This window comes from Bombus huntii, unplaced genomic scaffold, assembly GCF_024542735.1.
Source record: "Bombus huntii isolate Logan2020A unplaced genomic scaffold, iyBomHunt1.1 ctg00000072.1, whole genome shotgun sequence".
NCBI classification, from domain to species: Eukaryota; Metazoa; Arthropoda; class Insecta; order Hymenoptera; family Apidae; genus Bombus; species Bombus huntii.
Genome location: NW_026099330.1, coordinates 375,601 through 403,438, shown reverse-complemented (window position 1 = coordinate 403,438; position 27,838 = coordinate 375,601). Strand labels below are relative to the sequence as shown.

General features: G+C 41.1%; 1 protein-coding gene across 3 annotated transcripts in view; it reads right to left on the bottom strand.

The window, feature by feature from the left end:
* The window catches only part of LOC126876346 (serum factor response D-like), a 103,218-nt gene that overhangs the window by 9,692 nt on the left and 65,688 nt on the right, over positions 1 to 27,838 (bottom strand). For all 3 annotated transcript variants that reach the window (XM_050639182.1, XM_050639181.1, XM_050639183.1), the window contains exon 2: positions 6,853 to 9,028. In XM_050639182.1, coding sequence (XP_050495139.1) covers positions 6,853 to 7,802 — 950 coding nt within the window. In that variant the 5' untranslated portion in view covers positions 7,803 to 9,028. The remainder of the gene's footprint in view (positions 1 to 6,852; positions 9,029 to 27,838) is intronic.

The following is a 27,838-nucleotide window of genomic DNA, read 5'->3' as shown; positions in this document are numbered from 1 at the left end:
GAGTGAATAAACATTTATCGTTCAAGAAATCTGAGTTTTCCTTCCGACCCTATCACGACATACCACCTCAAACAAATAAATCAAAATCGTAAAGTATGTTATAAATAAAATCTGACTTCGCGAGGTGTTGATCCCTCATAAAAGAAGTCTTCTATATCTCGCAGATGATTCATAACATGACGTCTACTTTAACTTGTTCCTTATACCTCCTTGTCGAAAAAGTTAATAGTTTACAAATTCGAACATTACATATGTGACGGAAGAAAAGAGAGAGAGAGAGCGTTTCGTCCCGGGACTACCGGTGGACTCGTCAGTAAGGCTATGCCCGGTAGTCCCTGCCTTAGACGTAGAGCGAGTCTCGCTAGGTGCGGTATTTATATCAATCGCTCGTATATTCGACCACTAGCGAGTTAGACAGACAGACTCGTTGTCGTCGTAGCCCTCTAGTGTTGGCGGTTGGTACCCGCGGCTCGACCTGTCGGCGTCCTATTGATACCGATCCGCCACACATATCTACATAACATCGGCCATTATATTTGCCAAACCAAATTTGTTTTCTTGTAACATTCTGTGATTAATTAATGCTACAACAAACTTAATATAGAGTGTCACGTGCAAAATTTGCACGATAAATCAGATGACTACGATACAATCTTCAAATACGATCGTATCTTTCGTATACAAATTGATAGTTTCCACCTAACTGACAGATTTTTATACCCTTGGAAAAATAACGTCTTGACGAACAATTCACGCCAATCAACGCCAAGAATGAATCACGCAAATTCTACTGGAAGTCCTCTATTCACTTTTTCGATTTATCATCAGCTGGAAACATCAAAATTATCGGCTGGTGATTGGGAATTAATCGAAAAATAAATTACAAGCATTGAGACACGCGAGTGCCCGTTTCTTTCTCTATTTTTCTGTCTGCTTGTTGGAATATTAAGGCGCAGTCACGGCCCGCCAAATTTATTCCCGTTCCGTAGTGCCCTGTGTCGGTGAAAAAATTTGAAATGCCGGATTCGAAGGCGTGGAATGCCAACAGCCACGACAGAGAGCCCTCTTCTCTCTTTCTGGTGGAAAGACGAACGGGTGCACGCGTATGCTCGGACGCTCTGACGCACGAAGAACCGCCCGTGAACAGAAACCAGACACGCGTGTAACGTTAAACCGGGCCGTCGATGAAAAACGAACAAGACTTTCGCGACCGATGGGCGTTTTCAATGACAGATCGAATCGTTCAGTTTCACGGTTCGTTCGGGGTCACAGTAGCGTTCATCTTGGCATAAAAACGCGCTAGAGACGATTTCTCATACATTGGTTAAAGTTGATATGTGTTTCGGCGAATTGTCGTTTGGAGGAGCGATACACCTAAAGAAACGCACATATTCATAAGAATCTACGTTTCGTATTCTTCGTATCGATATCTTTATTTTTATTGGTCGTATCATGTTCGATGTGATAGTTGGTTTTTTAGCTAGTGAATTAACAAGATTTAATAAGAAATTTAGTACAAATGCTCCATGCGTCGTGTTTGACACGTCGTTGTTAAACTCTCATTTATAGGAAATTCAAAGCTGTATTTTCTCACCCAGCTTAAACCTTACGAACTCTTTTCACGCGTTCCACCCGTCATTGAACGAAACGATGAAAACGTTCATCCATCCACGTCTCTCCAGTAATAATCCAATTAACCTGTTTCCCCAATAAGTCGAAATCCGCGATCGAAATGCGCGCCTACTTTAGGATCGCGCCATCTAACAACGAAAGAAGAAAACTTCGTGAGCCAGCAACTACTTTGTCCAAAAGTGGCTTTATTCGAAAAGTCTGCTGTTCAGCGTGTTCGCGCCAGCAGCACCAGAGATCCCTTATCACGGACCATTTAAGTAATGAGCCGCCACTTAGCAGCGCCGCTTGTCTTTCATTCTTCTCGTGTCTCTGTGATCGTCGTCGCCGTCGTTGGTGTCGTCGTTGGTGTCGTCGTTGGACCTGTGTCATACTTCGGCTTTTTTTCCTTTCATCCTCGCGTCTCAGACTCGGTAGCGTGGTACGGAAGGAGGGACGGGCACCGAGCTTCGAGTGACAATGAGCAAGCGAAGAGGAACGGCCGTCTACTACTGGGACCCACCATTAAAGTTCGTGCTTCTTTCGGAGCACGTCTGCACACCCCAGGGCTCCTTCTCCTTCGCTAACAATGCCACTTTGCAGACTTCGCTGTTATCTTCAGTCGGACGACCTTCGGCTAAGGCTTCCTAGCTGGCGTGCACCAGAGACACTGACCGAGAACCCTCTTGCTTTTGGTCTTTCGTTGCCAGTTGACTCATTCATAGGGAACACCATTGTCGGAGAATTAGTTTCAGAACGAAGGAGAATTGTTGGTGATCTTTAGTTACTTTAGAGCGGAAGGTTTCGTAATTTGTAATTTGTAGTTTACAACAGAAATTCCTATTGTTTATTAGGGAACTTATGCCGCAGTTCCTTACATTTGAGGGAGGTCTATGGTAGAAATTTTTATGGTAGAAAAATATCGTAGGAGTCAGCCTCCATTATTAATAATACGGATACAGCTGTGCATATTTTACTTTGTAATTTTAACACGAAAATATCCAGTGATCTTCGGAGTATTTGAAAACATTTTGGAAACAATTAATTTGTTAACTGCGGAGTTTATTTCCTTACATATGGGGGAGAGGTCCATGGTAGAAATTTTTCAGGAGCGCGAGTAACCCGTAAAAATATCGTAGGATAATTAATTGTTAATAATACGGATACAGCTGTGTATATTTTACTTTGTTATTAATTTTAACACGAAAATATCCAACGATCTTCGGAGTATTTGAAAACATTTTGGAAACAATTAATTTTTAACTTTTTAAAGTTTAATTTCAAAAATGCCTCTATGGGGTGAGCAGGTAAAATCAAGCAATAACGAATAAACACGTCGAACGTAGTTAAGTGGTTAAGAGCACAAGAAGACAGTTCTTCGCATACCCGTCGACACTCGGACTATTCCTTCTAGCTAAACAGCTCTCTAGGAGAAAATCGAGCATTCCAATTCAGCAGAATCTTGAATTGTCTGGAAGCCCCGGAGGCAAAGCAGGGGAAACAACCGTTGAGCGAAAGGACGAGGAAAAGAGAGAAAGAAGGGAAACGAGAAGCGTCCGGTGACGTTGCAATTTTAATCGTCCTCCGGTTATCTCTTCTGGGCACACTGCGATAGTGTGACACAACCGGTAATATTAACTTAGCAGACAGCTGTAAAAGTTAGTCGTGGTGATAATGTAGCATAAAGAATGGCTGTGTCCTGTGTCATCGAACGATCGATAAGCCGCTAGTTATCAATGTCTAAGCTAGATCTATTGTTCAGAAAAGAAAACAAAGGATGGTCGACCACAGAAAACGGTACACTTTCTTCCCTAAAGGCCATTCTGCCAGATGTGGTTAATCGAAGCAGTAGCTCAGATGTAAACTGTCCTCTTCTCTTTACTCTTAGTTAACCAATAGTTGGGCGAATCACCAGAAATTTACAACAGGGGCCCCAATCGGTGACCTGGAAATTCTGGGGCCTGAATACCTGTCTAACGAACACCTGTCTACTTCGATCAGTGTTTGCGTTACCGTTGCTTACCACCAGCCAAAATAAATAATTACAAAGCATGATTTAACACTAACTCTACCAGGCCTGGTCAAAAGGCCGTGTTTCAACATTTAATTTAGAATTGTACAGTCATTGTTGTTTCTTCTCTTCTTCTAACTTTATGTAGATTCTTACGTTAACAAAAATTGAGAAATTGATTAGTCGGATAATATAAGAATTTACATAAAGTTGGAGGAAGAAAAGAAACAACGACGAACGCACAATTTCAAATTAAATTTTGAAACCGGTCATTTGACCGGGTTTAGCAAGGCTAGCGTTAAGATAATAAATTCGCACTCTTATAAACCGATTTATAGAATACTGCTCCCACTATAGTAAAATGAAATATACTATAAATAGACGAAGAATTTCATATGTTGCTTAAAAACGTTTCTCGCAAAGAACCAATCTTTAATCTAAATATATATATATATCCAAACTCCGGAATATACTCTGCCCGTTCCCAAATCTCATTCTATGCTAATTTGATTATCTGAAATCGCAGTGCACGAGTTTCAAGATCGACAGCTAATTTCGTCCGTGTCCAATCTTCATTATTCTCTTCTTCTCTGTTATTTGTTCTCGAAACAAAAGTTACGATACGTCTCTGTAGTTGCATACATTACAATGTTAACGGCTCGTTCTCCAACATTTCGAACAGCTTGAACAAATCTCGTTCCAATGGCCTGCCAATCAAGCCTAGTTGTGGAATAACGCAACACGCACAATATCAGCCGCATCTTCGTAGTTTGGTACATTAAAATAGTCAGTGGAATATAGTGGCATAGATTTGACTGCGAAATCCTGGGACACTCTATATAAGGAAAGGACCCTATCAAGGGAAGAACAAGATTCGAGTAAAACCTGATCGAACAGTAATATTCGTTGGAAAAACTTGTTACATGGTAATATTTGCAGGAAAACATCGTTGCACAATTACGGTCACAAGGGAGACATGGTCACACGGTAACATTCGCAAGAAACTTTAATATGCCAATCACGCACAACGTCTGGATGCTTTAAGAAACAATGATCTTTCTATCTGCCGAAGAGCACACGACATTTTCCCACGCGAATCAAACTCGCCACGCGATAAAAGACCGCCACTGGCCAAAAAACTGAGCGAAAGAAAAAGGACGGAATTAAAGAACCGAAGAGAAAACTCAAAACGGCGTGTCCGTTGAGGGTAATCACAGTGTTACGACCGTTCGCGGAGAGACGCGGTCGCGAGGAAAACGCGTCAGCGAGAGGCGTAAATTCTCGCTACGATTCGGTGAATCGACGCCGCGAAGTAGTCGTTCCCCTGTTTCGGTTAAGATAACAGAGGTGGTTAAATGAATATGACACAGCAGAGTAAATTATATTTCACCGTTTATTCCAACAACTTATAACGAAGACAGTTACGCTGGTGCGTATGTACGAGATGAGTGAGTGACTGATCTACGGGTGTGTATACCCGGTTGAAGGATGTTGACCGTTCGAAGGATGTAAAATCAGTACTGTCTTGGGAGACGATGCTGTCTCGGAGGAAAGCTAAGGATGGGTGTGTCTAGCGCACGGGACCATCGGATTTGTTGGTGACGATTTTAGTTAGGAGAGTGAGGGAATAGGCTTCGTTGTTAATTGGTCACACGAAGGGTCTTAACCGCCCTCGAAAGAAAGTGGTTAGTGGGAGGAAAGTTGCAGCGTACGTGAGAAAAACTAACTTTCCCTTGTCACGCCGTGGTAGACAATAGTCTTTGGAAATTCTTCGGAAACAGACGTTTGTTTGGTTTGAAGGACCTTTACTAGGAAATCTATGAGATTTATGGAAGGTACTTGAGACTGTTGAGGGTACGCAGTGAGTATCCGAAGACATCTGGTTGCCATCTTGCCCGCGGTGTGTGGCCTCGGCTAGGTAGAGTGTTACGCGACGTAACACACAGTGATTTGGCCGACGATTTCGGCCAATCTGCATAACTTAACGCGCGTTTCCATTCGCTAGTAATTAGAGTCGGCGATGCTTACTTTGTCTCGGTCGGCAACGAAAAAGATAAAAAAGAAATCCGATTGACCAACGATAAGGGAACTTCCGAGCAGAAACCACAGATCCCATCTCGAGGAGTATGTATCGTCTTTAACGAGCCTTATTTTCGCTTTCGAGTTGCGTGTCACGGGAGGCGAGCATATCTATATTCCCTTTGTAACTTGATCTGCACTGCACTGTGTGTATTCGATAATATTTTTCGCGAACGTGCGTGCTGAATTTGCTGGGAGAATTATTAGGTAAAACGGAGAATATTGCAATTTCTACACAAAGGACGTGTCACGATCTTTCAGCTTGGTCACAAATTAATATAGCGTAGTCTATATAAAAAAAAATCTTACTAATAAAATTATTATACGATTTCCTGCGTGCACGACGCTCGAGGAATAAACGAAAGTGTAATTTTCATTTTCAAGGTTCGCGTCATGAAACATACGCATTTACGGATACATCTCACTACACAGTATCGTATTGTGATTGCAGACACGTGTTTGATCAGTAAAAACGGGACACGCGGTCGGTGAACGCTTGCACGTCAAGTACAGGATGTGAATTTTTGCGTTTCGTCCTCCAGGCCGCGTGAGAAGAAACACTAGACAGGCCTCTGATATATCGCACGGGATACGGGACACTGCGTTTGTTCCAGACGCACACAGATAGGCCACGCATGGACGAATGAGAACTTATATTCCGGCACAAGGATAATGATTGAGGATAGCGTCGCCAGATTATAGAAATTAATGGTAATCATCGTTCGACCGCGAATCCCGCGAATTCCCAGCTACCAGGAAAATGCTTATTTTTCTTTTCTTTATCAATACCTAAGTAAGTTTGAAAAGTTACATGTACAACAGCAACAATGTAAATATGGATGCTGTTGACATTTAGGAGGGAAAATGTGGATGACTATGAGAGTCCTCTTTCCATCATATGTATAGTTCGGATTAAAGGATATTTGTATCTCAACGTTTATTTGCACTTTTAGAAGTTTCTCTTTGTGTATTTTGTTTGACTTCCGAATTTTCAAAGATAACAGTATCTTAAGGATACAAACTTTAAACGTATATATTTTTCACACCTTGTTCGACCTTCGGGTTGAGTAAAGTACGGATTATGTACAAAGGTATTTAAAGCGTTATGAATCACAGATTTACCCAGCGTGGTATAAAACGAAAACTCTACTCACCAATGTCCTTGATACGAAGTCTTGACGAGTTTCACAGTGAAGAGGAACTGTATAGCGCACATGAGGAGACAGCAGAGGTTTAGGGAGAGGGCGAGTGCGCACAGCGCTAACGTCACCTCGTAGACAATCGTATACTCTTTCGGGCTGATCAGGCTACTCGGCGTCACCGTTAACGGTGAGATCTTCAGCAAGAAGATCAACGAGAGTAGCGCCAGTAACAACGACACTAGACACAATAAACCCAAACTGGTCAACGTCTCTTTCGCGCTAACCTCGTGGTCCTTGTGATTCCTTGACAGGGACGACGACCAGGAAGCGTTCAAGGGGTACGCCGTGGAACCGGGACCGGTTAACTGTCCCCCGGTAGTCGTACCCTGAAGAGCAGGTGCAGGCGAAGGTGTCGCCTGACTGGGTAATCTGGACAGTCTCGAGATATCAAAGCCTCCATTCGCTTTAGGTCTGCTGTCCTGGTGCAGCGGCGCCGGGGATATCACCCCCAATGTAGTCGACAGATTATTATTATTGTTATTGTTATTCCCACCGGCAACAGGACTGACGCTGTTCACAGAATGCTTCGACGTGGACAACGTGGACAGATTAAGAGCGTGCGAGTGATTCAATCGTTGAGAAAGATTGTTCACGCTCAACTGAGAATGATTCAAAGGGTGTCTGTGAGTGGAAGATGGCGTGGTGGCAGCCTGATGCACGTTGGCTCTTTGATGGACCACCGAGTCGTAAACGTCGACTCCCCATCCTTGGCTTCCCCCTGTCGTTCCACGAACGTTGTTGTTTTGGTTGTAATGATGGTGTTGCTGTTGATCCTGTTGGTGACCAGAATGATGGTGGTGGTGGTGGCCGCCGTGCAACGAGCCCGAGCTCGCCTGGTAGTCATTGTGCTGGTGCCTGGAGCCCGCTGACGACGGTTGCCCCATCAGGATATGCTTCAGCATTACTCGACGCTGGAATGCCTGAGGAAGACTGCGCTTCTTCCTGCTCCTCTACATGGCGCTACGCGGGACTCGCTTCTGAGCACGTCTTTCTCGTTGGAGGCTTCTTCTTTCTTTTCTTTCCCAGTAGAATTTTTACACAATTCTTTCTCTCTTTTATCATTAAATTACCTTTAATTCTTAACGATCTTTAATCTTTGTCTCTTCTTTCCTATATATATATTTTTGTTTACTTTTCTCCGTAGCGAATTTTGTCTTTCTGACGCGGGATTAGGTTCCTGGACTTAGGGAGTTGCTACACGCCAGCTCCACCATGGCGACGGCATTCACTAGGCAGCCTACATAGCCACCTTTCAGCTCACGCTTCGGGATACTTTTTTCGCTGAGATTCTCCGCGATAAGGCATGAAAGCAGAGACCACCGTCTGCGGAGGCATGATTATTCTATTGTTCCTTTTAACGAGTAATCGTTTTACTCGAGTCCTCTTACTAAACCGTAAGTACAAAAGACTATTATACTTAGATAGGTACTTGGTCTCAAGAACCAACTTATTTTGGTCTTTCGATTAAGTTCTTAATTAAATGCTCAATTAGATATTCATAAATATATCTTCATAATATTTCCCTCATCTATTTCTTTGACATTCTAGCAACCTCGTTAAGACGTCCGCCACTTCAACTTCTATCTACAAGTGGCAAAAACTGAAGCTGACCTTCTTCATGGAGAAACATGCCGGAAATGGCATCCGCACGTGTGAATAATTATACTCAGTGTCCAGGTAGTTTTTTCGATCATCCGATAGAAGTCGTTTCTGTTTTTCAGAGTTCGTTCACGCCTCCAGAATGTAAAAATATCCAAGGAAGTACCATTAGGAAGCAATGAAATTCAGAGCTTCTGTGGTTATTCCTTTTTCTGATTGTTTCTTTTCTTTGCCCAAAATGGATGATTTCTATATCAAATTGTTTATTCGTATTTTTTTTTTAATATTCCTTGAGATTTTCAATCAACTCGATTTCGAATTTTTTACCATCCGATCTTCTGGTTGACGTCGTTAAGAAAGAGGAACGAGTGCACAGGAAGCATGGTCGGCGTGAGCATGATTAGATCCGGTCTGCCCGATGACCTTGCCAGTGATAATAGCGGTTCGTTAAGGTGGTTGCAGTCTTGGTTTGCTTCTGTTTCGATTTCCAGCGAACTCGTCAGCCGGCATGGCTTCCGAGATGCTCCCCCTGAAACAAGTCGAAAAGAAATAATTAATGGACTCTCTGTTCGATTGTACGTGGATGACAAGCTGACCGTAAAAAGAAATATACAAATACGATTAGAAAATATAATCCGAACCCCTTTCGGTTTGATCTGAAGGTTTCTTTTTCTAGATGGAACCAAAGATTCTTATCTGGTTTATGGTGAGCTAAGGAACTCTTTGAAAACAGCATTTATAACTTTCGAAAAAGAGACAGGTATTTCTTGCGCGAACAATTGAATAATTAATTCGTTCTCTAAATATCCTTATCTGTTGTTCCTAAAATACATAATGATTGGAAGCTTCTTACGGGAAGCGCAATCAGCCGCTGATATCATTGAAGTCGAAACGCCATTAAAACCATATTACGATTCGCATGCGACATGCTCCATTCATGAAAACACAAAAGCAATAAACAAGTACAAATCAACGAAATAAATCCTCCGAGAACGAGACGTTACAGGAATTATACCATTGCGAGGATACAAAAGACTTGCTCATGAGCTACTTCCTTCAAGTAGTCGAGCGGTGTATTTTCCGGTCGTTAACTTCCATATAATGGGATATTAAAGAGTACGGATACAACGCTGCTATTTTTCAACTGTTCATTATCAAATTACGCAGCGGGAATCGTTGCAACGACAAAACTGTAACGACTCGTACCTGCGTATCTTCCATTTAGCTGCGGTAAACGCTGACTTGTCTGCGTTTTTTTTTTCACTTCCTCGTTACGGAAACCAGGAAAAGTGATTCACAATACAGTTTCTAACTGTACTTCTCGCGATTCTTTCTTAGAAACAAGCAATTGCTTCTTTTCAATTTCCTAAATCTATAATAAAACAGTCCATTCCTTGAATAGAAATTAACTTTAAAACTTTAGGCGCATACATTGTACGTATCGTATGTATGTATTTTGATTTGAAAAGAAACGCGGCAAACGCCTTTGAAAAGACGTTAGGTTTTCAACGCCTTAACTAACTTAATTCCAGCGAGTTGTAAATCTGCTGCATCTCCAACATCTGAATATCAATCTTTTACAATGACTTGTTCTCCAATTTATTAAAATTACATCTCTCCCGTTGCACCGACCTTCTTTAAAGGTTCCCGCGGCAGGTTGAACTCGCATCACGTATCTTCCCTCTTCCTTCCACCCCCTGTTCCCTTTCTCTTTCTATCGGACGGGAAGAGCGGGAACGCTTAAAACGCGCGAATCACGCGAGCGCCTCACGATTTGCGAAACATCACGTGAAAATCACCGATCCGATCTCCGTGCGCGCGGTGCACCGTGGGGGTAACGATTAAATCGACAGGATATACTTTATTGGCTATTCCGTTATTACAGGCTGTAGTTGGCGGGGAAATAGTCACTATGGATCGATGAACTCCATTGTAACAACGCACCTTCGAATTGCATCGGAAACGCTTCTGTATTGCGTCCACCGTATAACCTATCATCGTGTGTTTAGGGTAAATCAGTGGATCGGAAGTTACGTTTCTATGTTTCTCGCCTGTCAGTATAATACTGTGCAAGAGATACAGCAAGATCCTAAAATCATTCGAGTACAAGTAGCGTAAAATGGTCGTTTAAATTTCAATAAATTAACTATTCATACGTTAATTGTACGCGGTCAGGATTAAGGGGTACGGCGATGGAGAAGATTTTGTTAGCTAGATGTTGAGTAAATAATCGAAGATGATAATTTTATAAATGTTTCGTATTTATGATGATGGAAAAGATTTAATTTGAGTTACGTTACGTTTGAATAAGATAGACTTTTCCAAGAGTGGAGGATTTGTAGAGATAGTGGACGTAATAGTAGTATGATTTAATACTTGATGTGTCTTTTTTTTCTTTGACATATAGGTCACTGTGGGGAGTAATATTGATCTAGATATAACTATCTTTTCTGAGAAGTACGTATATGCTTATGGGAACTATGTTTGGTTAATCAATAGAGCCATTCTTTTGAGAAATTGAATCTAGAAGAATTCGACGATACTTTGCCTTGTTTCAATAGTACATCATTTTAAAGAAACGCCTGCGATTATAGTATATAATTGCACATAGGTATATGCAAAATTGCATTTTCAAATAATTAAATAAAAAATATAGGAATGTATCAATGGGAAGAATATTTGTTAAAGATCTTTCCTTTCTAATCAAATTCGTCCAACAACCCCATTCTCGTCAAACATAAAATGAACGGTGCCTTTCTCAAAGAAACAAGAAGAAAATTGCTGTCGTTCTAAAGTTCTTCTCCATTGCTAAATTACCGTTCGTGTTTCTAGTTACACTCCAATTATTCGATTGTAAGAAGCAAGCAATCCCTCCATCCAAGGGCTAGATATAGTTTCTCGAGTAGTTCTCTTCAATACCGTTATATCGATGAACTCTTTTTGAATAAAGTTCACATTTATAAAGCAAACACAATAAAATACGACAGGACAATTGTAATCGATAAATAACATTTTATTAGGATATTATAAGAAGCTAAGATATCGAGTTCTAATTGTGAATATCAAGCGCTCGTCGTTTGAGGAGATTACCAATATTTTCTTCCTTAACAATATCAATTACGAAGTTTCGATACCGTTTATGACATTAAGATCTCTTGATAAAGTTGTATCGTTAAAATCTTACTGTTCCTAGGGAAAATATATAGTTAATATATATAGTTAAATATATGTCGGAGATGAAAGGACACCGGAATCTTGGGATAGCCCCGCAACATTGCAATCTAAAGTCTACTATAACTGTAACTAAACTATTGTAGTTATTCAATCCGATTGTAATTGTTCGAGATTAGTGACGGTGAGCTTTGGCTCGAGGTGACAGTCTGTCGCCCAACGTAGCCGCGGTCAAGGGATGAACGCTTTGCCTAACAAAGGTATGGAGTAATTCTATAGCTCTCCTTAAAAGAAATATTCGTGGCGACACGCGACAGTAAACATTCCAACGGTTTCTGTCCCGTGGCTCGCCACACGCAGACCCTATTCTTCGAGTAAGATGATTGCCAGATGTCGATGCGTCTCCGCAGTACATGTTCGGCTAGCCCGAGGGCCCGTTATAAATCTTAAGGTTTAGTTAACTAAAGTCCTTCAAACAGACAAACAGTTTTTGGCCCAACTACGGGAAGATAGGGGAGACATATTTTTCAACGAGCGGCGTCTCCCACTAGCAACTTTCCCTCGAGGGCGGCTAGCATCCTTTTCTAACCACCGATATGGAGATTAACCAATTAGCAGCAACACTTTCTGAACGAAGGCTTTTCTCGACGAATCCGATGATCTCGTATCCTTAGACACACCCCGTTATAGTTTTCCTGTGTGGCATCATCGGGACGGGAAAGGCATTCTCGCTCGCGATCTCATCGACCCAAGAGTAACGCCTTCGCGATCAGTGATCATTCTCAGACTTAGACTTTGTGACTACGTTCTGTTGTCATCCCGTTGACCGCGGATTCGTTATTGAGCCCGAGAGCATCGTCACTAGTGTCGCGAGTGCCGAACCGCCGTGATCAATTGTTAAGACTGTAATAATTCTATCATTGTAATAAACTACGCCTGTGTGTACCGTATCAATGGCTAATCCTCGAGAAGATTCATTTGACGCCCACAACCCCATTCCCAGTGCCGACCCGACATCAGAAGTGGGATCAGAACCGTTTAAAGTGCTACAAGAGCAAATGGTCCTTATGCGCGAGTTAATTCAGACGCTAGCGCACAAACCGGAGGTGCAAAGACCGAGTACGGAATCTAAGGATGTAACGTTACCACGTTTTGACCCCGAAGGTGCGGGCGCCGATCCATCCGCGTGGTGCTCTCATGCTGATTTGATTTTGAAAGACCACCCGATGCAAGATAGTGCGTTACTTTCCGCTCTAAATCGCGCCCTAAGGGGTCCTGCTGCGCATTGGCTTTCACAAATGGTGCGCGGTGGAAAGCTTACCTGGCCAACGTTTAAGGAACAATTTCTTTCGCGTTTTGGTGGCAGAGAGACAGCCGCTTCGGCGTTAATAAGGATATCCAGAGAACGACCGTCGGAGACTGAATCCCCGGGAGCGTACGGTAGTCGCCTCCGCTCCATGCTGCAGATGAAGTTGCAAGATCTAACGATGCCCGAAGTGATCAATGCCTTCGCCCTTTATATGCTGAGTTCACAAGATCGACGCTTTCGGCGACTAACGCTCGCGAATAATATCAGGACGGAGGACCAATTTCATGATGAAATGAGGATTCTCCCTTACAACGATCAGCCGACATTCTCGCCAAGAAATTCACTAACGGAACCTGAAGCTAAACGAAGCAGGCTATCAGTTCCTCGGATTAAGTGCTACCGCTGTGGTGCTCTCGGACATAAGAGAACGGAGTGTCGCCTGCAAATACAAACGGGGAAGGAGCAGGATATACGAAACCCGAAGGAAAAACGACCAGCCGCATCGTCGAAGGTGACCTGCTTCAAATGCCACGAGGTGGGACATATCGCGCCTAATTGCCCATCATCGCGGAAAAGAAACTACGATTCCATTGACGAACGCCGGATCGACTCCTGTGTAGTGGAAGCTCCGGCTGGTAGATTAAGCCATCTGGGTGAGTCGTATCCATTTTACTTTGATTCTGGGGCCGAGTGTTCGTTAATCAAAGAGTCCCTAGCCTCGAAATTTTCGGGTAAGAGAATAACCGATGTGGTAGTGATGCGGGGGATCGGGAATACTTGTATTAAGAGTACACTTCAGGTTTTGTCCACTGTTTGTATTAACGGTCTTACATTGGAGATAGTTTTTCATGTCCTTGCCGACGATTACCTGAAATACGACATCATGATTGGTCGCGAGATTTTGAGCCAGGGATTCGACGTAAATATCACGCAAAATAGCCTCGTTATTTGTAAAACAAAGGTCGTTAACGCTTGTGGTAAAGTCGCGGAAGATGCGGTCAACATTAACGAGGTTGACACTGATGTGATCGGTAACGACAAAGATCGATTAATCTCTGTTCTCGAAAAATTTAAAGAATCATTCATTACGGGTTTCCCGCGTACTCGCGTCAGTACGGGTCAGTTGGAAATACGGCTAATTGATCCCAACGTCACCGTGCAGAGAAGCCCTTACAGGCTTAGCGAGGAAGAGCGAAGAATAGTACGCGAGAGAATAGACGAATTAATGAAAGCACAAATCGTAAAACCTAGTAATTCGCCGTTCGCGAGCCCTATGATACTCGTGAAGAAGAAGGACGGCTCAGACAGATTGTGTGTAGACTTTCGAGCGCTGAATAAAAATACGGTCGCGGATCGGTATCCCTTACCCCTTATTGCTGACCAAATCGCGAGATTGCAGAGTGCGAGATACTTCATTAGCCTGGACATGGCTAGCGGATTTCATCAGATTCCCATTCATCCTAACTCGACGGAATATACTGCGTTCGTTACCCCCGACGGTCAATACGAATACGTGACGATGCCGTTTGGGTTGAAAAATGCACCAGCCGTTTTCCAGAGAGCCATTTTCAAGGCCTTAGGCGACCTCGCTTATTCGTATGTCGTTGTTTATTTGGACGACGTTCTAATAATCGCCGACTCAATAGATCAAGCTCTAGAAAGGTTGCACACTGTACTAAACACTCTCGTAAACGCCGGATTTTCTTTCAATTTCGCTAAATGTTCTTTTCTGAAAACGTCGGTACTTTATTTGGGATATGTAATTCGTAACGGAGAAGTTCGTCCAAACCCGGGAAAAATACAAGCTTTGAATTCTTTACCTGCACCGTCGACCGTCACACAGCTTAGGCAGTTTATAGGTTTGGCCTCTTACTTCCGAAAATTTATTCCTAAATTTTCACAAGTGATGACACCCTTGTACGCACTCACTTCTAGTAACAAGCACGTAACTTGGACGGACAGGCACGAAAAAATAAGACAACAGATAATTTCCGTTCTGACCGACGCACCGGTGTTAATGATATTTGATCCCAATCGTCCCATAGAGCTACATACAGACGCTAGTTCGGAGGGGTATGGAGCTATTTTAATGCACAAAGTCGAAAAGGAAAACAGAGTCATCGAATATTATAGTAAAAGGACCAGTCCCGCAGAATCTAGGTATCATTCGTACGAACTGGAGACACTAGCAGTAGTAAGCGCCGTCAAGCATTTCCGACACTACTTACATGGACGGAAATTCTTAGTAGTTACCGACTGTAATTCTTTGAAAGCCTCCAGCAACAAAGTAAACTTAAACGACCGGGTTTATAGGTGGTGGGCTTATTTGCAAACATTCGATTTTGACATCATGTATCGAGAGGGTAAACGAATGGCCCACGTAGATTTCTTTTCGCGAAACCCCGTAGACTTGAATCGCCGTATGATAAACAAGGTCGCAGAGAAAGAGATTAATCTGGCCGAGATCTCCGAGGATTGGCTATTAGCGGAACAACGTCGCGATCCGCAAATCTCCGAAATCGTTAATAAGTTGCAGAACGAAGAGCTCGCGGAAGACGTCGCGAATACGTATGAGTTACGGTCCGGCACCCTTCATCGTAAAATACAGAGAAAAGGTAGAACTCTCTGCCTGCCCATCGTTCCGAGAGGATTTAGGTGGTCTGTTATTAACCATGTGCACCAGTCCATTATGCACTTAGGTTGGGATAAAACGCTTGAGAAACTGTACGAGTATTACTGGTTCGAAGGAATGGCGAAGTATGTTCGCAAATTCGTAGAGAACTGTCATGCTTGTCGAGTTTCAAAGGCAAGTTCGGGTAGAGTACAAGCCGAACTACACCCCATACCTAAGACCAGTATACCTTGGCATACGGTTCATATGGACATAACGGGCAAACTAAGCGGTAAAAACGATTCGAAGGAATACGTCATTGTGTTGGTCGACGCCTTCACCAAGTTCGTATACTTGCACCATACCCGTAAGTTAGACTCCATTAACACCATTAAAGCGCTTAAGTCCGCTATATTTTTGTTCGGCAGTCCCTGCCGGATAATAGCGGATCAGGGAAGATGTTTTACGGGCAAAGAATTTCGAGACTTTTGTCAAGATAAACACATTAAACTCCATTTAATTGCGACCGGAGCTAGTAGGGCCAACGGGCAGGTAGAGCGTATTATGAGTACGCTAAAAAACATGTTCACAACAATAGAAACCACCGGGCGGTCCTGGCAGGACGCAATCGGGGAAATACAACTGGCCTTAAATTGTACCACCAACCGCGTGACTAAGTCAAGCCCGTTGGAACTACTAATCGGTAAAACAGCGAGACCCTACGGCTTATCCCTACCCGACAGTATCGAAGAAAGAGAGGTAAATATCTCCCATGTAAGACAGCAGGCGATAAAGAATATAGAAGCAAGCGCCAAATACGATAAGGATAGGTTCGACAAAAACAAAGCTAAAATAGTTAGGTTCAACCTTGGCGATTTCGTGTTACGTAAAAACGAGGAAAGAAACCAGACGAAGTTAGATCCGAAATTCAGGGGTCCATTCGTAGTAGCCGAGATTTTGGAAGGAGATAGATATACCCTAAAAACCTTAGACGGCAAACGATCATATAAGGACAGACACGACAGACTGAGAAAAATGCCAGAAGGTTGCGTCCCTGCTGAGTTAGACGTCTGCGGTGATGACAACGGCGGTGATAATAACGATGCAAGTACACTGACCTCAGAGGATCATTAACACTGCGTTGTGGTCATAGTAGTACACCGAGTGGTTTTATGTGCTTTTGTTGTAACCCGTTGAGAGGGTTGATGTGTCTTTGTTGTAACCCGTTGAGAGGGTTGATGTGTTTTTGTTGTAACCCGTTGAGAGGGTTGATGTGTTTTTGTTGTAACCCGTTGAGAGGGTTGATGTGTTTTTGTTGTAACCCGTTGAGAGGGTTGATGTGTTTTTGTTGTAACCCGTTGAGTGGGTTGATGTACTTTTTGTTGTAACCCGTTGAGTGGGGTTACGTGCTTTTGTTGTAACCCGTTGAGTGGGCTTACGTGCTTTCTGGGTGTAATGCACCCAACGTAGCAATATGATCCAACAAACTGAGGTTCACCGGTGTACGAAATCGAAAATGATCTGTTGTGTCATTACGGTCTGACTGGCGACTCACAGAACGCACCTAACACTTTGAATACAAATTATAACATTACAAATTCCTATTCTCTTTTATTTTTCCGTTGTCAAACCTCCGAACGAAACTTTGTTATTGCACTGGACCCTTGACTTACTTGGACATTTAGCTAAATCGCAAATAATGTCAGTTGTATCGAATCTAATGTAAGAAATACGATATTTTAGTTACACACGAGGACGTGTGATAGTCAGGATGGCCGTGTCGGAGATGAAAGAACACCGGAGCCTTTGGAATTTTGGATAACCCCGCAACATTGTAACCTAGAGTCTACTATAGCTGTAATTGAACAATTGTAGTTATTCAACCCGATTGTAATTATTCGAGAATTGTGATAATGAGCTTGGGCTCGAGGCGACAGTCAGTCGCCGAACGTAGCCGCGATCACGGGATGAACGCTTTGCCTAACAAAGGTATGAAGTAATTCTATAGCTCTCCTTAAAAGAAATATTTGTGGCGACACGCGACAGTAAACATTCCAACGGTTTCTGTCCCGTGGCTCGCCACGTGCAGACCCTATTCTTCGAGTAAGATGATTGCCAGATGTCGATGCGTCTCCGCAGTACATGTTCGGCTAGCCCGAGGGCCCGTCATAAATCTTAAGGTTTAGTTAACTAAAGTCCTTCTAACAGACAAACAGTTTTTGGCCCAACTACGGGAAGATAGGGGAGACATATTTTTCAACGAGCGGCGTCTCCCACTAGCAACTTTCCCTCGAGGGCGGCTAGCATCCTTTTCTAACCACCGATATGGAGATTAACCAATTAGCAGCAACACTTTCTGAACGAAGGCTTTTCTCGACGAATCCGATGATCTCGTATCCTTAGACACACCCCGATATAGTTTTCCTGTGTGGCATCATCGGGACGGGAAAGGCATTCTCGCTCGCGATCTCATCGATCCAAGAGTAACGCCTTCGCGATCAGTGATTATTCTCAGACTTAGACTTTGTGAGTACGTTCTGTTGTCATCCCGTTGACCGCGGATTCGTTATTGAGCCCGAGAGCATCGTCACTAGTGTCGCGAGTGCCGAACCGCCGTGATCAATTGTTAAGACTGTAATAATTCTATCATTGTAATAAACTACGCCTGTGTGTACCGTATCAATGGCTAATCCTCGAGAAGATTCATTTGACGCCCACAACCCCTGTCTGTTAGAAGGACTTTAGTTAACTAAACCTTAAGATTTATGACGGGCCCTCGGGCTAGCCGAACATGTACTGCGGAGACGCATCGACATCTGGCAATCATCTTACTCGAAGAATAGGGTCTGCACGTGGCGAGCCACGGGACAGAAACCGTTGGAATGTTTACTGTCGCGTGTCGCCACAAATATTTCTTTTAAGGAGAGCTATAGAATTACTTCATACCTTTGTTAGGCAAAGCGTTCATCCCGTGATCGCGGCTACGTTCGGCGACTGACTGTCGCCTCGAGCCCAAGCTCATTATCACAATTCTCGAATAATTACAATCGGGTTGAATAACTACAATTGTTCAATTACAGCTATAGTAGACTCTAGGTTACAATGTTGCGGGGTTATCCAAAATTCCAAAGGCTCCGGTGTTCTTTCATCTCCGACACGGCCATCCTGACTATCACACGTCCTCGTGTGTAACTAAAATATCGTATTTCTTACATTAGATTCGATACAACTGACATTATTTGCGATTTAGCTAAATGTCCAAGTAAGTCAAGGGTCCAGTGCAATAACAAAGTTTCGTTCGGAGGTTTGACAACGGAAAAATAAAAGAGAATAGGAATTTGTAATGTTATAATTTGTATTCAAAGTGTTAGGTGCGTTCTGTGAGTCGCCAGTCAGACCGTAATGACACAACAGATCATTTTCGATTTCGTACACCGGTGAACCTCAGTTTGTTGGATCATATTGCTACGTTGGGTGCATTACACCCAGAAAGCACGTAAGCCCACTCAACGGGTTACAACAAAAGCACGTAACCCCACTCAACGGGTTACAACAAAAAGTACATCAACCCACTCAACGGGTTACAACAAAAACACATCAACCCTCTCAACGGGTTACAACAAAAACACATCAACCCTCTCAACGGGTTACAACAAAAACACATCAACCCTCTCAACGGGTTACAACAAAAACACATCAACCCTCTCAACGGGTTACAACAAAGACACATCAACCCTCTCAACGGGTTACAACAAAAGCACATAAAACCACTCGGTGTACTACTATGACCACAACGCAGTGTTAATGATCCTCTGAGGTCAGTGTACTTGCATCGTTATTATCGCCGCCGTTGTCATCACCGCAGACGTCTAACTCAGCAGGGACGCAACCTTCTGGCATTTTTCTCAGTCTGTCGTGTCTGTCCTTATATGATCGTTTGCCGTCTAAGGTTTTTAGGGTATATCTATCTCCTTCCAAAATCTCGGCTACTACGAATGGACTCCTGAATTTCGGATCTAACTTCGTCTGGTTTCTTTCCTCGTTTTTACGTAACACGAAATCGCCAAGGTTGAACCTAACTATTTTAGCTTTGTTTTTGTCGAACCTATCCTTATCGTATTTGGCGCTTGCTTCTATATTCTTTATCGCCTGCTGTCTTACATGGGAGATATTTACCTCTCTTTCTTCGATACTGTCGGGTAGGGATAAGCCGTAGGGTCTCGCTGTTTTACCGATTAGTAGTTCCAACGGGCTTGACTTAGTCACGCGGTTGGTGGTACAATTTAAGGCCAGTTGTATTTCCCCGATCGCGTTTTGCCAGGACCGCCAGTTGGTTTCTATTGTTGTGAACATGTTTTTTTTTTTTTTTTTTAGCGTACTCATAATACGCTCTACCTGTCCGTTGGCCCTACTAGCTCCGGTCGCAATTAAATGGAGTTTAATGTATTTATCTTGACAAAAGTCTGGAAATTCTTTGCCCGTAAAACATCTTCCCTGATCCGCTATTATCCGGCAGGGACTGTCGAATAAAAATATAGTACTTAAGTGCTTTAACGGTACTAAGGAAATCTACTTTACAAGTATGATGCAGATATGCGAATTTAGTGAAGACGTCGACCAAAACAATGACATACTCTTTCGAACCACTTTTACCGCTTAGTTTGCCCGTTATGTCCACGTGAACTGTATGCCAAAGTATGCTGGTCTTAGGTATAGGATGTAATTCAGCTTGTATTTTACCTGAACTGGCCTTCGAAACTTGACAAGCGTGACAGTTCTCTACGAATTGGCGAACATACTCCGCCATTCTTTCGAACCAGTAACACTCGCACAGTTTCTCAAGCGTTTTATCCCAACCTAAGTGCATAATTGACTCTTGCACATGGTTAATAACAGATCATCTAAAACCTCTGGGGACAATGGACAAGCAGAGAGTTCTGCCTTTTCTCTGTATTTTACGATGAAGGGTACCGGACCGTAACTCATACGTATTCGCGACGTCTTCCGCGAGCTCTTCGTTCTGTAATTTATTGACGATCCCAGAAATTTGGGAGTCGCGACGTTATTCCACTAATAGCTAGTCTTCGGAGATTTCGGTCAGATTGATTTCCTTCTCTATGACTTCGTTGATCGTAAGGTGATCCAAGTCTACGGGATTTCGCGAGACAAAATTTACGTGGGCTATTCGTTTACCTTCCCGGTACAGAATGTCAAAAGTAAAAGTTTATAAGTAAGCCCACCACCTGTAAACCCTGTCATTTAAATTTACCTTACTACTGGATGCCTTCAAAGGATTACAATCGGAGACGACAAGAAATTCTCGTCCGTGGAGATAATGACGGAAATGCTTGACGGCGTTCACAACTGCTAACGTTTCTAGTTCGTAAGAATGATACCTAGATTCCGCAGGGTTACTTCTTATACTGTAATATTCTATTACTCTATTTTTACCTTCAATTTTGTGCATTAAAATAACCTCATATCCATCCGAACTAGCGTCGATACGAAGTTCTATCGGGTAGTTCGGGTCAAATACCATTAATACCGGCGCGTCGGTCAGGGCGGAAATTACCTTTTGCCTTATTTTTCCATACCTATCTGTCCAAGTCATGTTTTTATTATCGGAAGTAAGCGCATACAAGGGTTTCATTACCCGTGAAAATTTAGGGACGAATTTTCGGAAATAAAAGGCTAAACCTATGAACTGCCTAAGCTGTGTGACGGTCGTTGACGCAGGTAAAGAACTCAAGGCGTGCATTATACCCGGGTTGGGACAAACTTCTAGGTCGTAAATTACATATTCCAAATAGAGTACCGATGCCTTTAGAAAAGAACATTTTGCAAAGTTAAAGGAGAATCCGGCTTTTACAAGGGTATCTAGTACGGTGTGCAATCCTGTTAGGGCTTGATCTATCGCGTCGGCAATAATTAGGACATCGTCCAAATAGGCGACAACGTACGAATGGCACGTCGGCTGTTATACGTGTTTTCAAAGGAATCTCAAGAATGATCTCTCGTTTTGTTTGTTCGCAACATCGAAGTCAGCAGCCGCTGCTGAATACAATGAAGGAAAGTGTAGTACAGATCACTTCGACCAAATGATTTCTTATGTCACCATAATTAAAAAGGGTCAAATGCTACAGAAGACTTGGCATGCCACTACTCCTGAGGATTTCCGTAGTAAACGCTTTGATGGTTTACACAAAATGGTAGCAAGGAAGAACATAAATATTAGAATATTTAGACAAGTATGAGTTGCAAAATTATTAGGATTGTCCGAAAATATAAGAATCCCCATTTTCGACGGAGTCAGCATAGTATCGCCGTCCCGAAAATGACTTCCGGAAGAAACATTAAACGCGCACGCACTTATGTTATGCAAATAAAGGACATCGAATGGATCGAACAAAGGCACAAAAGAATTCGAAGAAAACAACAACTTATTATCCAAATTGATCATCGAGGGTAATCAAGGCTGTATACTTCCTAGAATTAGGATGAATAGGGGTTTGGAGAAACCCACTGGCCATGTCCAGAATAATAAAATATCTCGCTTTTGCAATCTCGCGACTTGATCCGCAATGAGGGGTAAACGATACCGATCCGCGACCGTGTATTTATTTAGTTCTCGAAAATCTACCTATCATCTATCTGAACCATTGTTCGTCTTCACGAGTAACACGGGGCTCGCGAACGGTGAATTACTAGGCTTTATGATTTTTGGCTGTAATTAAGTCGCTTGTTCTATCACGTACTACTCTGCGCTCGCGAAGTCTATTAGGACTCCTTGTACGGCGATGTTAGGATCAATTAATTGTACTTCTAACTGTCCTGTATTTTTTTTGTACGAGTACGTAGGGAACCCGTAACGGATGAATCTCTGAATTTTCGAAAAGAAAGATTAATCGACTTTTATCACTACCACGTACCTCATTGTCAACTTCATTGACATCGATCTCGTTTTCAGCGGTTTTATTACGGGCATGAATTATTTTTGTTTTACACATAGCGAGGCTATTTTGTGTAATATTACGTCAAAATCTTGGCTTAAAATTTAACGAGTAATCGCGATATCGTATTGTTAAATAACTATCAGCGAGGACATGAAAAATTTATCTCTAACCACTAACACCTGCAACGGACAAGATTTGAGCGATACGTTTAGTACCAATATCTCTTATTCCTCGCATTACTACTATATCAATCGTTCTTTTGCCAGAAATTCTCAAGACTACGGATTCTTTAATTAGCGAACACTCGGCTCCGAAATCAGGGTAAAATGGAAATGACTCACCCGGATGGCTTGATCTACCAGTTAGCGCCTCCACTACGTAGAAGTCGATTCGACACTCGGTATTGAAATTATATTCGGGGCACTGCTTTGTAAAGGATTTTCCTCCGTAATCAGATTGGTAGCTGCGCACCATGCAGCGGAGTCGAAAAATTGTTAGGTTCCACACTCGATATTTTGCACTAGCGACGGAATTAACTCGCGCACGATGGTCGTAAACTCTTGCACTGTTATAACCGGCACTGATCCCACTTCTGATGTCGGGTTTACATTAGAATTAGGGTTAGGGGCGTGAAACGAATCTTCGTTTGGGTTACACGTTGTCGTTATGCAATAGAGAAGACATTGACTAGTGCAAATACGATTATTATAGAACCGGACAAGTAACCGCGGTAGTTAGGTGCTCGAGATACTAATGACAATGATCCTAGGTTCAATAACGAATCCGCGGTCAACGGGATGACAACAGAACGTACTCACAAAGTCTAAGTCTGAGAATAATCACTGATCGCGAAGGCGTTACTCTTGGATCGATGAGATCGCGAGCAAGAATGCCTTTCCCGTCCCGATGATGCCACACAGGAAAACTATATCGGGGTGTGTCTAAGGATACGAGATCATCGGATTCGTCGAGAAAAGCCTTCGTTCAGAAAGTGTTGCTGCTAATTGGTTAATCTCCATATCGGTGGTTAGAAAAGGATGCTAGCCGCCCTCGAGGGAAAGTTGCTAGTGGGAGACGCCGCTCCTTGAAAAATATGTCTCCCCTATCTTCCCGTAGTTGGGACAAAGACTGTTTGTCTGTTTGAAGGACTTTAGTTAACTAAACCTTAAGATTTATAACGGGCCCTCGGGCTAGCCGAACATGTACTGCGGAGACGCATCGACATCTGGCAATCATCTTACTCGAAGAATAAGGTTTGCACGTGGCGAGCCACGGGACAGAAACCGTTGGAATGTTTACTGTCGCGTGTCGCCACAAATATTTCTTTTAAGGAGAGCTATAGAATTACTTCATACCTTTGTTAGGCAAAGCGTTCATCCCGTGACCGCGGCTACGTTCGGCGACTGACAGTCGCCTCGAGCCCAAGCTCATTATCACAATTCTCGAATAATTACAATCGGGTTGAATAACTACAATTGTTCAATTACAGCTATAGTAGACTGTAGGTTACAATGTTGCGGGGTTATCCAAAATTCCAAAGGCTCCGGTGTTCTTTCATCTCCGACATATATATATATATATAATAATAATTCTATATTGAAAAAAATATGAAATTAACATGATATATACATTACTACATAAGTTATATATAAAATATGTATACTATACCCTTGCCTACTGACTGATATGAATTTCTTTCGGTCTCGAATGCGTTAAAAGAGAGCGCAAAGAAGTCGAAATTACTTATTGTAATTAGTAAAACGACCTGAGAGGCAGACAGATACAAGAAAGAAGGAATATTATATTAGCGGCATTATCATGTTTTTGCTCTCTTTAAGTCTTTCATCGAGACAGACAATCTACAGGTATTAATCGACCAATTTCTCCAAGCTGATAACTTCGAATTGATGTATATATATATATAAGAAGTGTTATGTGTTAATCTGTCTAAATGTTTAAAAGGTGTTATAAATTAAATGTTGTTAAACGATACGTAATTGCCTTTTGATCGTAAATTTTACTATCAAGGGGTCTTTTATGTATGCGTAATCATTGTGAATTATAACAATTTATGTGATCGATATTAAAGGTGTTTAAAAGCATGTAGTTTTTTTCTATATTACTATTCTCCTATATTATTATCCTATATTATTATAATATCCAATTACATGTTGATACACAAGATATACAGATTATTATTTATAACGTTTTGGTTTTCTTAATTGAGTCACTCATTCAGTACAAATGATAAGAAATTAGTAATAATTCACAAAAAAAGGATATCGTAGTAGAAATATTATAAAAAAACATTTTCTGTTTTAGTGTAGAGTTACTCCTTCTTACAGACAGTGTCGTACAAATCTGTACGTCTCTGAGAAAATGTAGGTATCTGAGCCCTTACTTCCTCAACAACTTTTAGATCTGATAGAAAAAAGAAACATACGAAGTAATAAGTAATGCTTACTAATAAATTCAACAAATACAGAGGAAGATGGCTAAATCGATAAATTAACGAGACTAAAAATTAATTACATCATGGATCTCTCGCTTTTAATTTTAAGCTGTAAATTACCGATATCGGTGACTGCCATATTCTCTTGAGTTTCCAAATCGTAAAGAATCTTTCCTCAGGGATTGGTCAACTGTGTATGTCCCCATGCGACGTAACTTGCTTAAGGAACACGAGCCGGTGATATGCAGGCAACGTATAATTGATTATCATTCCGCTGGATATATCAGCATTTGGCAACCTAACCCAGAGAAGCAGGAAATATGAAGCCACCGAATACCAATTAACTTCGTAGTTGCACGGTTCACATTCCATCATTTCTGAATATGCGAGGACAGTCCTCTTATTGTGCTTTTAATTCTTTTATTTGTTTCATTTTCAGCAAATATACTGGTTTTTTAAATTAAGCTTCTTTTTATACAGAGTTACAGATTATATTAATTTTATATAGAATATATTTAAGAAAGATATTTAATTTTTTGCTAGTTAAGTATTGATCGATTAAGTTACTGTACCTTTGTTCCGATAAATGCGTGCCATTTCCTCGAATCTAATATCATAGCAAATGCCAATACCTATTTTGCAGCCCTTCACATCGAACGTCGTTAGGGAGTTACCAGGACTGAGTGAATCACTCTCTCGAAAAGTAATCTTATTAGGAATGTCGATGTCGAATAGATGTACCTAATAACATAAAAATGTGGTCGCTAATTCTATTGCTGCAACTTTTGTAATTTAATATCAAAGTTACCAACTCCTAAACTTTAATTATTTTTTATTTAATAACTGACAGCGTTTTTATCACTTTCTTTTATTAAAAAATCTTATCATTTAATAATGTTTAAAAAGGAGAAAAAATAAGTATAATAATATTTTAAGTATGTGAAAAATTTATACAACAACAAACACATTACAACAAAAATGGGCGTTTCCCGTATCATAACGTATTTTATAAACCGTAAATTATAGAATTGGTTATAGTATACGTATGTACATATGTATATTCCTAAATTATTCCTAGATAGAGTCACTTTCTTCACCCCAATATTTTCAAATTCAAAGCCATAAAGGAATATATTACTTACCTTTCGGTGTTTTGCTATCAAAGTTCCATCGGGACCCCAAATAGTACAGGTATTGTACAATTTAGCGCCCTCTATTTCAGGCATCGTACCACCAACTACATAGATGTTGTTTTCTTTAGCTGCGTTCGATGAAGCAACGCTCGTTTCACCATCAGGAATACTCTCGGCGTATTTTGGAAAGTACTCTGTATTGCAATATTTCAATTAATGAAGAATAACTGTCTTTTGTTCCAACCATAAATTAAATTGAAATGTTTGTCAGTTTTTTATTTTTTAAATTATTAAAATAACTAAGTTTTATATTTCGACTTAATTAAATATGCAATTACTTAGCTAATAGTATATATAATAAATTGTTTCTACAGGTTCAAAATGAAAAATGAATATTTAGAAATATTTAATTACGACAATGCTATTTGTGTTAGCATCAGTGGCTTGTTACTCAACGACTTTGCTAGTACTTTTTGAAACATAAAGTTAGTTTTCAATTAACACTTATACTAGAGGCGGAATTATAAATGCAAAATAATTGATAATACTAATTTATAAGTACCTAATTATTAGTATCTTAAAAAATATATTTATACAAAAATCACGATAATCATGAAAATGGGGAAATCCTATATTCTCGACTCAATTCACAATCTTTATGGAAGTATAAACGGAAAGGTAATTTGTCTACTTTTACTTTTTCTATATAGTTGTTACACACATAGTAAATTATTGAAAAAAAAACAAATTATTACGTATTCCATATGGTGAATTAAAGCATTCAGGAAGAGCTATAATATCAGCATTGTGCTCTTTTGCGCTAGAAATGTAGGAAACTGCCCGCTCTACATTTTTGCGTTTTACTTCATTTACTTCAAGTTGTACCAACGCCAAGCGAAATGCTAAAATTTTGGAAAAGTTAAATACATTCGGTTATATATTTCCCATACTTTTTATCTATAAATACTTTTTACATAGTGAATACTTACTCGACATCGTTCGCTCTACTTGTTTAGCGATGTTTGTAAGTATCATAATGTTGAGGTTATGTATGGTACTACTCAATATCAACATTACGTAAGCAATACGCAGGGATTTTTAATAATTCTTGGTAAAGTTTAGGACATTAATTTTGATGTAATTGTAAACATTATTTGTTCACAATTTGTTCATTTACTTTGCAACAAAAAGAACGCATCTGCAAGCGTGTTAATCGGATAACGACGAACTTCATTTCGCAAACACCGACACGTGAAACATTTTGAAGTTACGTCGACGCGAGAGTAATTGGTTCCCTTAAATTACTCAATTTCCATTTCTTTCGCCATGTATATTCGAGTATTGCATTTGAATTGCAGAGCAGTCGAAAGTAGAGGAGCACCTCGCCGATATATCGACAGGAACATGAATTTTTTTTCATAGGGCGAATATTTTTTCCATTGAATTATTAAACCGAGTCAAATTTTCAAACTCAACCACTTAATTTAATCGTTTTACATAAAACATTTCAATCTGTTTTCTTCTAAATACTTTACCTATATTTCATCTGGCTGAATATTCCATATTTTTAAAGCTTGTTGATAATTACAAATACGTAATTATCATTCTGAAGCTAGAAATTTGAAATAAAATTGCTCTGCGCGAAAGGAAATAATTCAACGTTTTATATATAGCTGTTAAAATGATATAATAAGTTTCAGTAAAATAGCT